At 46.9% G+C, this 15654-nt stretch overlaps 1 protein-coding gene across 1 annotated transcript in view; it reads right to left on the reverse strand.

The window, feature by feature from the left end:
* Positions 1 to 15654, reverse strand: part of slc23a2 (solute carrier family 23 member 2) — a 51985-nt gene that overhangs the window by 31318 nt on the left and 5013 nt on the right. The window contains exon 3 of the mRNA XM_055662197.1: positions 3640 to 3738. Within this exon, the coding sequence (XP_055518172.1) occupies positions 3640 to 3738 (99 nt within the window). The remainder of the gene's footprint in view (positions 1 to 3639; positions 3739 to 15654) is intronic.

The following is a 15654-nucleotide window of genomic DNA, read 5'->3' on the forward strand; positions in this document are numbered from 1 at the left end:
GGACAATCCCAATGCTCACCATTGTCCCAGGAGAGAGAACATCAGAAGGGCTCGAACAAAGGATCTACAGAAGCTAAAACATCACAAGTGTAGATCACAGACACCAAGAAACTCCGGGACACTGGAGCTATTGATGGCTTGGAAACAGGGGAGAGCTGTGGCAACACGGTGGCACTGCGGTAAGAGTCGCTGCCTTACAAGCACCAGAGACCCAGGTTCGACCCTCACAACGGCTGCTGTCTGCACCAAGTTTGTACGTTTTCCTTGTGACCACATGGGCTCTCTCCGGATGCTCCGGTTCCCTCCCACACTCCAAGGATGTACAGGTTTGTAGGTTCATTGGCTTCTGCAAATTGTCTCTAGTGTGTAGCATAGTTCTAGTGTACAGGGTGATCGCTGGTCGGCGCAGACCTGGTGGGCCAAAGGGCCAGTTTCCACGTTGTACTTCCAAAAACTAAAGGAAAAGCCATGACAGACTGCAGTACAGCTTCTAGAGAGGCATCATTCACAGCGGCGGACAGTACAATACATGGAACAGGGCAGTTGCAAACGAGTTAAGTCTTTTTTTTTGAGAAAGGACTATACATGAAGGGGAATCATTTGCTGGGATATGGGGAAAGAATAGGATAGTGCAGGGGTCGGCAGCCATCGGCCCCTGGGCCGAATACGGCCCGTAACCCGAAATCATCCGGCCCGCAGTCTTTTTTTTCCTGTAATCACCCGGCCCGTAGACTTCCATCGTCTCCGATACCTCTCAGGCCCGAGGCCGGGGCGCCCAGGTGCGGCGATGCAAGGAGGCCTGCGCTGGCGGACGCAATGGCGGAGCCGCCGAGCGCCGAGCTCTGGCTGTACCGCATCCTGTGCAAAGCCGCCGGCACGGCCACGCACCCGCTGGGTCTGGGCTTCACTGTCGGGATCAGGGTTGTCAATAGGACGGAGATGAGTGAGTGTGAGTATTTGAGCCACCGTCTTCAACCAAGGCAATGGTCCCATAGGTACGCCATTTTGGTGAGCGCCCGTAACTAGGGGCCGGTGCCCCAGGTGCTGTCCTCGAAGGGGCAGGATCTATGCGAACAGGTGATTTGATGCCTGTCATCCGGGGCGGGATGGGAGTGGGATCCACGTGTACACGTGATAGATGTGGCCTGCCATCCGCTCACAGACATACATACTAGCCCCAATGCAGAACAAGGTTGTTCTGGGATAGTGGATTGAATTAGAAAAAGGCTCGAGACTATGCTGTGAATGACCTCCTGCCGAGCTTCATTATATTACGGGCTGGAAGTTAACGGGCAGCAATGCGGCAGAGCTGTCCACTCACAGCTCCAGTGATTCACCCAACCTCGGTGTACAGATTGCATGTTCTCCCAACTTTCATGAGTTTCCCTCGGGTGCTCCAGTTCCCTGCCGCATCCCAAACATGTGCAGATTGCTGGGGTAATTGGTGGCGTGAACTGTCTGTAGTGAATGTTGTGCAGGAGAATCTGGGGGGAGTTAATGGGAGTGTGTAAACCAGGCTGGGGTGTGATTGGTTTACATGGGTGATCGATGGTCAGCATGGGACTGGTTGGGTAAAGAATCTGTTTCCATGCTGTAAAACTATACGCAAGACGTCCGAAGAATGGTCTCGACCCGAAACGTCACCCATTCCTTCTCTCCAAAGATGCTGCCTGTCCCGCTGAGTTACTCCAGCTTTTTGTGTCTTTTTATAAGCAAGAATTGTTCTTTTCAATATAATGCTTTGGGCTCATTGGGGAATTACAAGTAGCAGGAACTGCTTCAATGCTAACACACAGCTGGCATGGTGGAGTTGCTGCGGTAGAGTTGCTGCCTTACAGCGCCAGAGACCCAGGTTCGATCCGGACTACGGGTGCTGTCTCTGCGGAGCGTGCCGGGATCTGCATGACTTTTCTCCAGGAGCTCTGGTCTCCTCCCACATTCCAAGGAGGTACAGGTTTGGTAGGTTAATTGGCATCAGTAAAATTGTAAATTGTCCCAAGTGTAGGAAAGTGCTAGTGTGCAAGGACTATCTGAAATTAGAGAAGTCAATGCTCATACTGCTGGGGTGTAAACTACCCAAGCGAAACATGAGGCGCTGTTCCTCCAAAGCGCTAGTGTGTGGGAATTATGTTCATCTACACGCTATAATTAAACTTTAAAATAAATAAATGAACTCGGGGCATACCTGGAGCTGTGACCATGTGCTGGTCAGTGCAGACTCGGTGGGCCGAAGGGCCTGTTTCCACTTTGAATCTCTTATCTAAACTGAACAACCCAGTGGAATATTGCATAAGGGTGATACCAAAACACGATGGCAAGCCATCACTACTCCACCTAGTGAACTTTGTGTACAATGCACAGAGGACCAAGAACAAACCTCCAAGTATGCTCCCAGATCAGATTTCTATTAAAGTTTAATTGCGGCGCGTAGATGAACACAATCGAATTTCTATGCCAACCGATCCCCTTACCGTCTCACATTCCCGCAACATTTCAGAGAAATAATGAGCTGGCTGCCAGGACTCACATCAACACCCGAATAGATCACCGAAATTGGTGATCAATCAATATAACCAGACTCTGAAGAAGGGCCTCAACCCAAAATGTAACCCATTCCTTCTCTCCAGAGATGCTGCCTGTCCCGTTGAGTTACTCCAGCTTTTTGTGTCCATCTTCGGTTTCAAGTTCAAGTTCGCATTCATTGTCACATGCATCAATTGGTACAGTGAAATTTGACTTGTCATGCAGCCATACTAATAAAAATAAGACAATACACAATAGAGTTTAACATAAACATCCACCACAGCGGAATCAATGTTTCCCACTGTGAGGGAAGGCAATACAGTTCAGTCATCTTCCTCTTTGTTCACCCGCAGTCGGGGCCTTCGAACATTCTCGCCAGGATGATCGGAACTGATTGGCGTTTCCGAATCGACCGCGACTTCCGAAGTCCATAGGCCGAGCTGTGCGGAACTCCAACACTGGCGACCCTCGGCAAAAGATCCCAGGCCTCCGCAATGTTAAAGTCAGTGTCGCGCCCACAACTGGAAGCTCCACAAACCACAGCCCCACGGTGTGTTAAAGTCAGCCGGCCCAACACTCCGGAACTCCAACACAGGCAGGCGATCCCCGGCCAGGCATCGCCCCACTCCGCGATGGGAATTCAGCGCTGCGTCGCTGCTGAAGCTCTGGGCCGGTCTCCGAGTAGGAAAGGCCGCGCCAATCCAGTCAGTAGGCCGCGAGGTGGGGTGGGGGGCGAAGATGTGACAGAGAAAAGACGTATCTCCGTCCAGGTAAGTGGCTAAAAAATGGTTTCCCCCACATACTAAGAAACATTTAAAACATACAATTAGACACACTAAAAATAACAAAAAAGGGCGAAAGGACTAAGCTGCTGGTGAGGCAGCCATTGCTGGCGCCATCTGGTGTTCGGTTAAATCTTCGGCCTAAACCTGCATTTACAGTTCCTTCCTACACAATATAACCAGAGTAACAACTATCCCGTCTCTACCGGTCATAAGGTAAGCTCAATACCCACGGCAAAGTATCTTGATCAATTTTAAATCTAACAAGCCGCTAGGCGACTTGGACATGGTTATGGAGGCCAGTGTGTTAGCACCGCGCTCGAACAACTCTTACTTTCTCTGGAGAGCCGTTCTCGTTGCCGTACACCGCCATCAGCTCGGTGACCTCCGTGTCCTGCTCGCTGCTCGCTGGAACCGCACCGTTCATCACCACCTAAGAGGAGCAACGAGAGACAGGGACTCAGAAGAGGGTGGAAGCAAGGCGACGGACGGAGGTCCTAAAGCGCCAGGAACGGTTTAGGCTTATTGGTGTCATGCGTATCGAGACGGAGTACAGTGTGTGTGGTTTTACATGCTTTCCAATCAGATCAGATAATACTGGACATAAATACAAGTCAAGTCAAATCCAAGCACAATAGGTAGAGCAAAGGGAAGCTACGGAGTGCAGAATATAGCACTCGGCATTGTAGTCATCAGTTTCATAGACAAATTCCAATGCCCACAATGGGATAGAGGTGAATCTGACAGTACCCCAGTTTATGGAAGGACCGATCAGCAGCCTGATAACAGAGGGGGAAAAAGCTGTTAGATGAGAGGGGAAATTTATATTAATATGTAGAGGAAACGCATTTGTTTTAATATATAGAGTTTGGTGGGGTGCGTGGAACACACTGGTGGTGGAAGTGAAGCTAAATACGACAGTACCGTTTAGATAGTGCAGGGAATGAGGAGGTATGGGTCACGTGCGATGAGATTAGTTTAAGTTGGCATCATGTTTGGCATGGTCATTGTGGGGGAAAAGGCCTATTCCTGTTCTATGAATCTTCGGTCCGATACACGGATTATATTATTGCCAGTATGTAGTATTGCAAAGAGCCAGACATTTGTGGATCGATCCATTCAACTACACCTATAATAAGCCAACAGAAACTGGTTGGATAATGACAGGTATTGTGACCTGGCAGGTTGTTCAAAGAAGAAAGGACAGCTCTTCGATGATTCTCTCTTTTGATAAGAGGCCAACCTCTTGCCTGAACTTGGCATGTTATGGTGCCTACCTTTCGCTTCTGGCCACTCGTGGAGGAAAGGGGAGCAGATCTACAACTTGCCACCAAGTTACAGAAACACGGCAACTGCAGATGCTGGTTTACAAAGGAAGAACACAGTGCTGTGTTGCATCCGACAGCATCGCCGAAGAATATGGATAGGTGACTTTTCAAGCCAAGACACTTTCATCAGACTGACTGCATTGGGGGTTGGGTTGGTTTGATTGGCAAATGGTTGGAAGAAAGATTAAAAACAGAAGGTGTAAAACAAGAGGTGCAAATTGTGAAGCCAGAGGAAGGAATGTGGGAAGAGGGGTGGAGAAATAGGTGCCAGGGGGGGCACAGGGGAGGTGATGAGTGGGAAGAAGTTGTGAGAGGTTATCTAAAATTGCAGAATTCAATGTTGATACCGTTAGTTCGTTAGGTCCCCAAGCTAGCAAGCCCTGTTCTGAAGGAGTATTAAACCCGAGGTTAATGTCACGGTAAAATGGCCAGTTAGTTAAAGGTCTCCTGCTGGATCGTAGCTCACAGGATCCTGCACTGGTCAGCACATAACCAACCGTAATATCTAAACAGCCAGTTCTTGGCCTATAGTGAAATCATAATCGCCCATCTTCGACAAAATTCCATTCTAGAATGTAGTGGATGTGATTTGTTCACGTACAGTGCCCTCCATAATGTCCACTTTAATCACATGCGATTTTTTTCTATTACAAATCTCAAATTGTGGAGTACAGAGGCAACTAAATAAATGATGGGTCTTTGTCCTAAACATTATGGAAGGCACTGTATCAATGAGGATGAGTATCATTAATTTAGTTCTTGCCTCTTGCATTATACATTCCCATTTGCTTATCTCCCGAGAGCATTCAAAAAACCACCCAGCAACATCCCAAACCAAAAATATTCCACTCTTGGCGGCTTTATTCTGGACAATTTACAGAAGCTAATTATCCCACAAACCTGCAGGTTTTTTGCAACATGGACGGAGAAAACCCACATGGTCACAGGGAGAACAAACTCCGAACCGACAGAACCCTTAGTCAGGTTTGAACCCGGGTCTTTGGCGCTTTAAGGCAGCAACTCCATTACTGCGCCACCCTACTGCTGCCAACCTGGAGTTTGCATGTTCTCCGTGTGACTGAGTCAGGTTCCTCCAGGAGTTCTAGTTTCCTCACGCGTCCCAAATGTGTGCAGGTTATTAGAATAACTGCCGTGGAGGTAGACAGTAAAATTCAGGGGAGTGGACGGAAATATGTTACGGGCAACAATTAGTAGGATGAAATTTCTCTGTGAGCTGGCATTGACTAGATAGGCCAAAATGGCTTCCTTTTTTAGTTTGAGTCTGAAGAAGGGTGTCGACCCGAAACGTCACCCATTCCTTCTCTCCAGAGATGCTGCCTGTCCCGTTGAGTTACCCCAGCTTTTTGTGTCTATCCTTTTTAGTTTAGTTTGGACATACAGCACGGAACAGGCCCTTTGGCCCATCGAGTCCGTGTTGACCAAAGATCCCCGCACACTAACACCTACGCGGCCCTGAAACGTCACCTATCCACTTTCTCTTGAGATGCTGCCTGACCCACTGAGTTACCTCAGCATTTTGTGTCTATCTTTTTATTGCACTGATGGCTCACGTGGCTTCACTGTTGAATAGGTAGTTGAGTGTTGCTGCTGAGCAAGACAAACAACAGAAGAGAGGCTATCAACAAAATATCCTTCCAATCTACATAGAAACATAGAAAATAGTGGCAGGAGTAGGCCATTCGGCCCTTTGAGCCTGCACCGCCATTCAATATAATCATTGCTGATCATCCAACTCAGTATCCTGTGCCTGCCTTCTCTCCATACCCCCTGATACCTTTAGCCACAAGGGCCACATAAAACTCCCTCTTAAATATAGCCAATGAATTGGCTTCAACTACCTACTGTGGCAGAGAATTCAAGAGATTCTGTGTGAAAAAAAAAAAATTCTCATCTTGGTCCTAAAAGATTTCCCCTTATCCTTAACCTTAAACTGTGACCCTTGTTCTACACTTTAAAACAAATGGGAACAAATCTATGCTTCACAAGACTTGGATTTTCTTTTACGGATTCATTCAGCGCGGATGCGAGTCCTTTCCAACACTCGGTATACCCAACGGAAACCAAGGGTCTCCAATGATGTGACTACCATAAGTGGTAGAGTGAAAGCAGTTTTCATTCCCAGGCTGGGGAAAGAGAAACCACAAAGCGTAGCCTGCGTGCAACATGCTGCGTCGGCTGGCACATGACCACAAGCTCGAGTCAGCTATTTTAATCTAAAGACTTGGGAACGTGGAACAAATTGGGGGAGGGTTCAGGAAGTCTGCTGAACTGCAAAGTTCGGAGGACAACGAGAGGAAGCCGACCCTTTCAGCACCAGTTTCAACAAAAACGAGGGAGGGAGGGCCTCATTGAAGCTCACAGAATAATGAAAGGCATAGCGTGGATGTGGAAAGCATGTTTCCACTAGTGCAGAGACTAGGACCAGAGGTCATAGCCTCAAAATTAAAGAGCGCTGTTTTAGAAAGGAGGTGAGGAGGAACATCTTTAGTCAGAGGATAGTGAATCTGTGGCGCTCATTGCCCTAGAGGGCTTTGGAGGTCAAGTCAGTGGATATTTTCAAGACAGAGATAGACAAATTCTTGATTAGAACAGGTGTCAAGAGTTATGGGGAGAACGCAGGAAAATGGGATTAGGAGGCAGAGATCAGCCATGATTAAATGGTGGAGTAGACTCGATGGGCCGAATGGCCTAATACTCCTCCTATAACTTGTGAACATTCACAAACTCTCCCCAAACACTCACAACCTCTCCCTCCAATGCAATACCACGGCCTCAATGATAGCTTGTGCGGGAAGGAACTGCAGATGCTGGTTTACACCGAAGGTAGACACAAAATGCTGGAGTAACTCAGCAGATCAGGCAGCATCTCTGGAGAAAAGGAATAGGTGATGTTTCGGGTCGAGACCCTTCTTCTGACGTCTGCATGAAGGGTCTCGACCCAAAACGTCAGCTATTCCTTTTCTCCAGAGTTTCTGCCTGACTGCAATGATTGCTTCCTTCCTTGAGCACGAGGCAGTCACTGCGCACCAGTTATTGACAGGGCAAGATCTTTATGATTTAGAGATCCAGCGTAGAAACAGGCTCTATGGCCCATCAAGTCCATGCCAACCAATGACCAGTCCTACACTGGTACTATCCTACACACTAGGGAGGATTCACAGAAGCTAATTAACCTTCAAGCCTGCACGGCTTTGGAATAAGGGAGGAAACCAGAGCACATGGAGGAATGTTACATGGTCCCGGGGAGAATGTACAAACTCCGTACAGACAGCACCCATAATCAGAATTGAACCCGGGTCTCCGATGCTGTAAGGCAGCAACTCTACTGCTGCGCCACCGTGCCTCTCCAAGACTGCGTCTTGATGCAAAGGTGTGAAGACTCGAACACAAATCGTGGACAAACCCCCTTTACCTCATCCTGTTCCCCTCAGTGATTCTTCCACCTCCGCACACCTCACTTTGCCCCTTTCTCCTCCTTCCTCTCCACCTCCAAGACTGTGCGCTCTCCCCCCTCCCATCTAAGACAATCCACCCATCGCTACCGCTGGCCCTTTTCGGTGTCCCCCCTCTAAGTTCCCGAAGCCTGGCCCAGCTGCCACTCCGCCCTAAAGTCACCAGCCTTGCCCAGGATCTCCCCCACAAAGAAAACCTCAGGGGGAGCATCAGGGACGTTGGATTCTTCCCCGCCCGACTATCGGAGGCAGATTCATCTAGTGCGAACCCAAATATCGACCTCGTTCCCCATTATCACGCAACACATACAATCACCCTGAAACTCTGTCATATAGAGATACAGCATGAGCCTGGAATTTTGGCCCACCATGTTTGGCCCAACCCACACACACTTTTCCCAATTGCTTATCGCACATATAGCAGAAAACCGCATGCCTTAGATGTCAGCTACATGGGTGGTCCTGTACATGTTCCCTTCATCTACGAGAAGGCTTTACTTTCTCTTCTTAACATCAGAGCATTGCAGCTTCCACGGCAGGGAAAACCTCTTTGAAAACATCTCAAAGCAAGGACTCGTAATCACAGAGTGCTCTCCACAATCTCGTGCTATCGTCTAGCCCTTAACAATAAGATACTTTTGAGGTGCTTTGAACTGCGACGTCAATTTCTGCAGAGCCATCTTCCAGAGGCTGTGAGATATTCGGCACAGGGGGGCAGCGGTAGAGTTGCTGCCTTACAGTGCCAGAGACCTTGGTTCAATCCCGACCCCCGGTGCTGTCTGTATGGAGTTTGCAAGTTCTCCCTGTGACCCCGTGGGTTTTCACCGGGTAGACCAGTTTCCACCCACATTCTAAAGACGCGCAGGTTTGTAGGTTAATTGGCTTCTGTAAATTGTCCCTAGTGTGTAAGACAGAACCAGTGGGCAGGTGATCGATGCTTGGCGTGGACTTGTTGGGTCGAAGGACCTGTTTCAACGCTGTATCTCCTAGCTATACTAACCTGTTTGGCACTACAGCACCAGGGTCTGCACCTTGGACCTGCAGTGAAGCATAGAAACATAGAAAATAGGTGCAGGAGGAGGCCATTCGGCCCTTCGAGCTAGCACCGCCATTCATAGTGATCATGGCTGATCGTCCCCTATCAATAACTCGTGCCTGCCTTCTCCCCATATCCCTTGACTCCACTCGCCCCTAAAGCTCTATCGAACTCTCTCTTAAATCCATCCGGTGACTTCTGTGGCAGGGAATTCCATAAATTCACAACTCTCTGGGTGAAAACGTTTTTTCTCACCTCGGTCTTAAATGACCTGCCCTTTATTCTAAGACTGTGGCCCCTGGTTCTGGACATTGGCAACATTTTTCCTGCATCTAGCTTGTCCAATCCTTTTATAATTTTTAATGTTTCTATAAGATTCCCCCTCATCACGGCAAGTCATAAGAACGGCACAGCGGTACAGCAGGTAGTGCTGCTGCCATACCGTTCTGTTTCTGAAGAAGGGTCTTGAACCAAAACATCACCTATTCCTTCTCTCCAGAGATGCTGTCCAAAGATGATAAGAGCACCTGCTGAGTTATTCCAGCTTTTTGTGTCTCTCTTTGTGCTACATGGCGTGTTAAAATCACTTACTGCAAATTACTGCCATCACTGGGGAACGCAAAGTGGGACCACAGGGTGGAACCGGTAGGCATTGCATGCGTGGAAATAATTTGCAAATATGTGCAAATTTCACACAAAGAACGGCCAAGCTCAGGATCAAACCAGGATGTACGGCATCGAGAGGCAGCGGCTCCAACAGTTGCGTCATTGTGCCAAAGATAAGCAAACGCAAACCTTTCTGTTGCGTTTTCAGCAATTCAAGGGCGGATTGCTATCTGCTGTTCGCAGTTACCACCTCTTGAAAATGGTGACAAGATACACATGCCTTTTTACTTATAACTATGGAGGCTTGGCTCACTGGCTTTCATGCAACAGTTCCACCCTTATATTGGTTACACAAAAATTTCAGATGAAGGAGAACATTGACCCTCCAAACTATTCAGCAATATCAGAGCCAGACCCCAAAGGCTCAGTTCTGTTCCTATAATGCCTTACACAGAGATTCCCTCTGTATCTCTGGAGATTCTCGGCCCCTCTGTCTGCCTTCGATTTTTCTCCGGTAACAGCCATACAAACAAAGACACTGTCTTACCAAAGAAACAAACAAGCAGTGGAGGATAAGGCAGTCTTTTCTCTCCCCTGTTCTCCGTGTTTCTCCCCTGTTCTCCGTGCACATGTCCAAGCCCCAGGCGGGCGAAATCCCACGGCCATTTTATTTACGGCCCCGCTCCCGGTCTGAAGAAGGTTGGAGCCCCCCACGGGCGATGGTGGTCCCCCCGCCATGAACGTCCCGGTCCGGGTTTGTTCCAACCCCGTGACACGGGCCGAGTCGCGTTTCCGGGAACTTCGCTCCCCAGAGACCCGCAGCTCCCGGAGTGCTGCGGCTGCGTTCTGGAGCCTCCGCCCCTGAGTTTCTCCAGCATTTTTGATCCGCAGCTGCCTTCGTTCAGGTTGGAGGCTTTTCCACCCGACAGGGAAAAAGTCGGGTCTGCAGTTTCTTTCTTAACACATTTAAAATCTATTAAAATATCCAAGCACTACATTTAACGACAAAAAATAAAAAAAAGACAGACAGGCTGTAGGGGCCGCTGCAACGGGTGAGTCGCGCCGCCAACAGTGCGGCCACCATGTTTGTTGATGGGTGAGTTATACAAGTATCTCTACTTTGGTTGTCCACTCATTATCCCCAAGAGACATCATTTATAACACACAGGCCATTCATCCCTCTTTGTTGGTACTGGCTCTTTGATTTTCCTATCCACCAATTCCCATACTCCAAACTCCTGTCAACAATATGTGCAGGAAGGAACTGCAGATGCTGGCTTACACCAAAAAATGACAAAAGGCTGGAGTAATTCAGCAGGTCAAGCAGCATCCCTGGAGAAATGGAATGGGTGACATTTCGGGTCGAGACCCTACTTCAGTCTGAAGAAGGGTCTCGGCCCGAAACGTCACCTATTCCTTTTCTCCAGAGATGTCGCCTGACCCGCTGAGTTACTCCAGCTTTTTGTGTCTATCTTCCTGTCAACAACATACCAAATCCATTTTGGAATTTACCATCGAATCTGGAACCCCCTTCATTTCATGCAGTACCTTGTAGGTGACGGGAATCTTCTGGGTCTAAAATGGCTGCTCTGGCTCGAGTTACCAATCGCTTTAACGTGGTGTCCTCTGCATTATCTTGCGCCTCAAGACACACTTTCTCCTCATTTTATCAAAGAGCTGCAAAGTCACTGTTCACATCAGGTAGAATTGCAAAGGTGGATTGTGTAACCATGTGACCATGTGGTCCCCACCAGATCGGGCAGTTGGGGAAGACAGATGCAGAGACTCAGATCCGAGACTTTGTCATTAGAGGTCCAAATGACCATGATACAGAACCTCGGACACCAGCATCTTTAGCCTCTGGATAATTGAATGTAAAATTTGGTTGGCATATACATGGTTGGCCGAAGGGCCTGTTTCTGGACTCTATTGCCCAGCAATGGGCCTACCTTGACCCAAATAAATCAAGCAAAGAACCTGCTTTAAATATAGCAAATCGTACCAAAGAAAGGTCATGGCTTCAGAAGATCTCAGATTAGTGTGTTGGTAAGATTTAAGGAACACTTTTGAGAGAAAGGTAGGAGAAGATTAGCGAGAGAATGCAGACCTCAGGGCCGTGATAACGGAGTGGACGGCCATAAGTGACGAGATCAATAAAATGCCAGGAACATATCATAGAATGACAAACTCAGTACTAATTAAAACAAAATGGTGGAGTCTGAAGAAGGATCGCGACCTAAACTTCACCCATCCATGTTCTCCGGGGATGCTGCCTAACCCGAAGAGTTACTCCAGCACTTTATGCCTTTTTTTTGTTGCAAACCAGCACCTGCAGTTCCTTGTTTCATCCTACCACAACCAGAGAGCAGTGCTGAACTACTATTTACCTCTTTTGATGACCCTCGGACTAACCTTGATCGGACTTTGCTGGCTTTACCTTGCACTATCGTGTATCTATATACACTGTAAATGTATCGATTGCAACATGCATTGTCTTTCTGCTGACTGGTTCGCATGCAACAAAGGCTTTTCATTGTGACACGTGACAATAAACTAAACTGCTGATGAAGCAACTCAGTACAACAGGCAGCATCTGTGGAGGAGATGGATAGGCAACGTTTCGGATCAGAAACCTTCTTCAGTTTGTAAAGGTGGCATTCCCACATGCTGCTTGAACCCTGAACTCCTCTGGCACTTTGTTTTGCTCAGTAAAGATTAATTTGGGCAGGTTTTAAATCACACGCTAACATCATCAACATTCATTGAGAGCTACAAGGACTCAGAATGATCAAGGACTGTGGCCTATATGTGGTTGGCAGAAAGTAAACATTCTTGACTTTCTCTTGATAGATGATCTCCAATGAGAAAAATGCTGGAAGCAGAGATGTGTCCACAGTTGTCATTAATGGGACAATTTCACAATATTATTTATCTGGGCCCTTGTGAGAGAATTTTATAAAAGGTTTACAGTCCTGCTTGTTGTCACCTATTGCAAGACTATAGAAGCCTCATGCATGAATTTGTTATATGTTTACTGCTAAATCAACAGCACAGATGTTGTCTGTCTCTTTGTGTGCGATGTTGTTACATAGAAAATAGGTGCAGGAGTAGGCCATTCGGCCCTTTAAGCCAGCACCGCCATTCAATTTGATCATGGCCGATCATCCAAAACCAGTACCCCGTACTGGCTTTTCCCCCCCATATCCCTTGATTCCTTTAGCCCCAAGAACTAAATCAAACTCTCTCTTGAAAACATCCAGTGAATTGGCCTCCACTGCCTTCTGTGGCAGAGAATTCCACGGATTCACAACTCACTGGGTGAAATTTTTTTTTCCTCATCTCAGTCCTAAATGACCTAAGCCTTATTCTGAACTTTAAGAAAGAACTGCAGATGCTGGAAAAATCGAAGAGAGATAAAAATGCTGGAGAAACTCAGCAGGTGAGGCCGCATCTATGGAGCGAAGGCATAGGTGACGTTTCGGGTCGAGACCCTTCTTCAAACTGATGAAGGGTCTCGACCCGAAATGTCACCTATTCCTTCGCTCCATAGATGCTGCCTCACCCGCTGAGTTTCTCCAGCATTTTTGTCTACCTCTTATTCTTAAACTGTGACCTCTGGTTCTGGACTCCCCCAACATCGGAAAAAAAATTTCCTGCATCTAATCCGTCCAATCCTCTAATAATGTTATAAGAATTTAAGAATGTTATTTGTTTTCATTGACTGCTTCAACTATGTATGGGTCTGAGTGGTTGCGTTTACGCATTATATAAACTCGTGCTGTCTGTACTCTTAAGGAGCTGTCTCTTGGGGCAGTTCCTCCGTGATATTACGTAATAAAGTCTCGCTCTCCCCGAGTCAGAGTCCTCGATTGATTTCTCCGATAGCCCCATACTGAATAGCAACTATAAAAGCATAAAACCTCAACCATTAAATATTAATAACCAATAAACTCAATAGCCCGTGGGCAAACAACACTCTTTGGCAACCCAACACCTTAACCCATTAAACTTGCTTTATCCAGATGCATGCAAGGTTCCTGGATTTGTAGCAGGATTTGAACAGTACGCCCGTTCCAGAAAACATACAGGAAAGGATGGCTTCTGCACAGTGAAATGTATAATAACAGCCATCGCTTTTTAATTTGGACCTCATGTGACATATGAGGACCGAGATGAGAAAATCTTTTAGGACCGAGATATGAAAAACATTTTTCACACAGAGTGGTGAATCTCTGGAATGATCTGCCTCAGAAGGTAGTTGAGGCCAGCTCATTGGCTATATTTAAGAGGGTTAGATGTGGCACTTGTGGCTAAAGGGATCAGGGGGTATGGAGAGAAGGCAGGTACAAGATACTGAGTTGGATGATCAGCCATGATCATATTGAATGGCAGTGCAGGCTTGAAGGGCCGAATGGCCTACTCCTGCACCTATTTTCTATGTTTCTACGTTTCTATGACATGCGTTATTTTCCACGTTTGAGTTTTGGGTTGACAAGGTGAGTGGATAGATTTTTGGTCATGGAGCTATATGGCATGAAAGCAGGCCCTTTGGCCCACCTTGTCCATGCTGACTGAGTGGCTAATCTGCTTGCCTGCATTTGGCCCACAACTGTCGAAACCCTTCCTCAGTTGAGAGAGTTGTATCAACTCATCTTTCCACTGAAGAAGTGTCACGACCCAAGACATCACCTATTCCTTTTCTCCAGGGATGCTGCCTCACCTGCTGAGTTATCCCAGCATTTTGTGTCTATCCTTTTCTATTGAGCCTACTTGCCTCCTCTTTAAACTCCCAATACTCTTCCTTTGGAAACTGCAGGGCTGATGTCTCCAACCATTTGCAGGCCTTAAAGAAATGTTGTTATTTGTAGAATGTTGAAACAAGACCAAAACAGAAAGGAAAAAAAGTACCTTTAATGTGGAACTTAAAAGAAAATCTCCTATATTAAATATACAGCAGCTGTTAATTATCGCTTTGCCCAATTAAGTTCTGAATAATCCATATTTCATAGCAACTGGAGAGGCACAGAACACCAGCTGTGATCAAAATGCCAAAATTCACCCACGTCATGGGGATTTGTCTTAGAAGGTGCCGTCTCAAAACTCTCAAGCTAGTCTGATCTTGAGTTTGCGTTTATAAGCTCCTCTTAATTAGAGTTCTAAGGATAGTTGGCAAATCACCAGCCAAGTCCAACAGTAGAGTTACTGCCTTACAGCACTTGCAGCGGTGGAGACCCTGGTTCAATCCCGACTACAGGTGCTTTCTCTACGGATTTTGTACGTTCTCCTGCGTGGGTTTTGGCCGAGATCTTCGGTTTCTTCCCACACGCCAAAGACGTACAGGTTTGTAGGTTATTAGGGGACAGCGGCAGAGAATTCAGAAGGAAACACAGCCTGGAGGAAAGACATTACATTTTATTTTATGTGTGTATTGTTCTTATCACTTAGTATGGCTGTATGGTAACTCAAATTTCACTGTACCTTAGTTGATTAAGTGACAATAAGTGCGAACTTGAACTTAATACTAAAAAATGGGAAGTTGTAGTTTCAAAGCAAGAGTGTAAGGGGTTTTCATTTAGGGACAGGAGAAAGGGAAATCTCAGCGGAAAGACGAGTTGCAAACAGATCCAGAATGTATACACCAAGTACACAGATTAGATCAGCAACTACAGCAAACTCATTGTATCAAAGTTCAAAGAGGGGAAAGGAGCAACTCACATGATGCCCAATTTCAAAATCTATGGAGATTATTACATTTCACCATACATCAAACAAGATGACACTTAGGGAGGGGGTGGTTTGTGAGAGTGCGATTGAATCTGTCACTGCACAATTACCAGATACTGTCAATGTAAAGGAGCCATCAGAATAAAAAGATGGTGCAAGGAGAATTTTCTTCTGACGGGGGA

This window comes from Leucoraja erinacea, chromosome 35 (assembly GCF_028641065.1).
Source record: "Leucoraja erinacea ecotype New England chromosome 35, Leri_hhj_1, whole genome shotgun sequence".
Lineage (NCBI taxonomy): Eukaryota > Metazoa > Chordata > Chondrichthyes > Rajiformes > Rajidae > Leucoraja > Leucoraja erinaceus.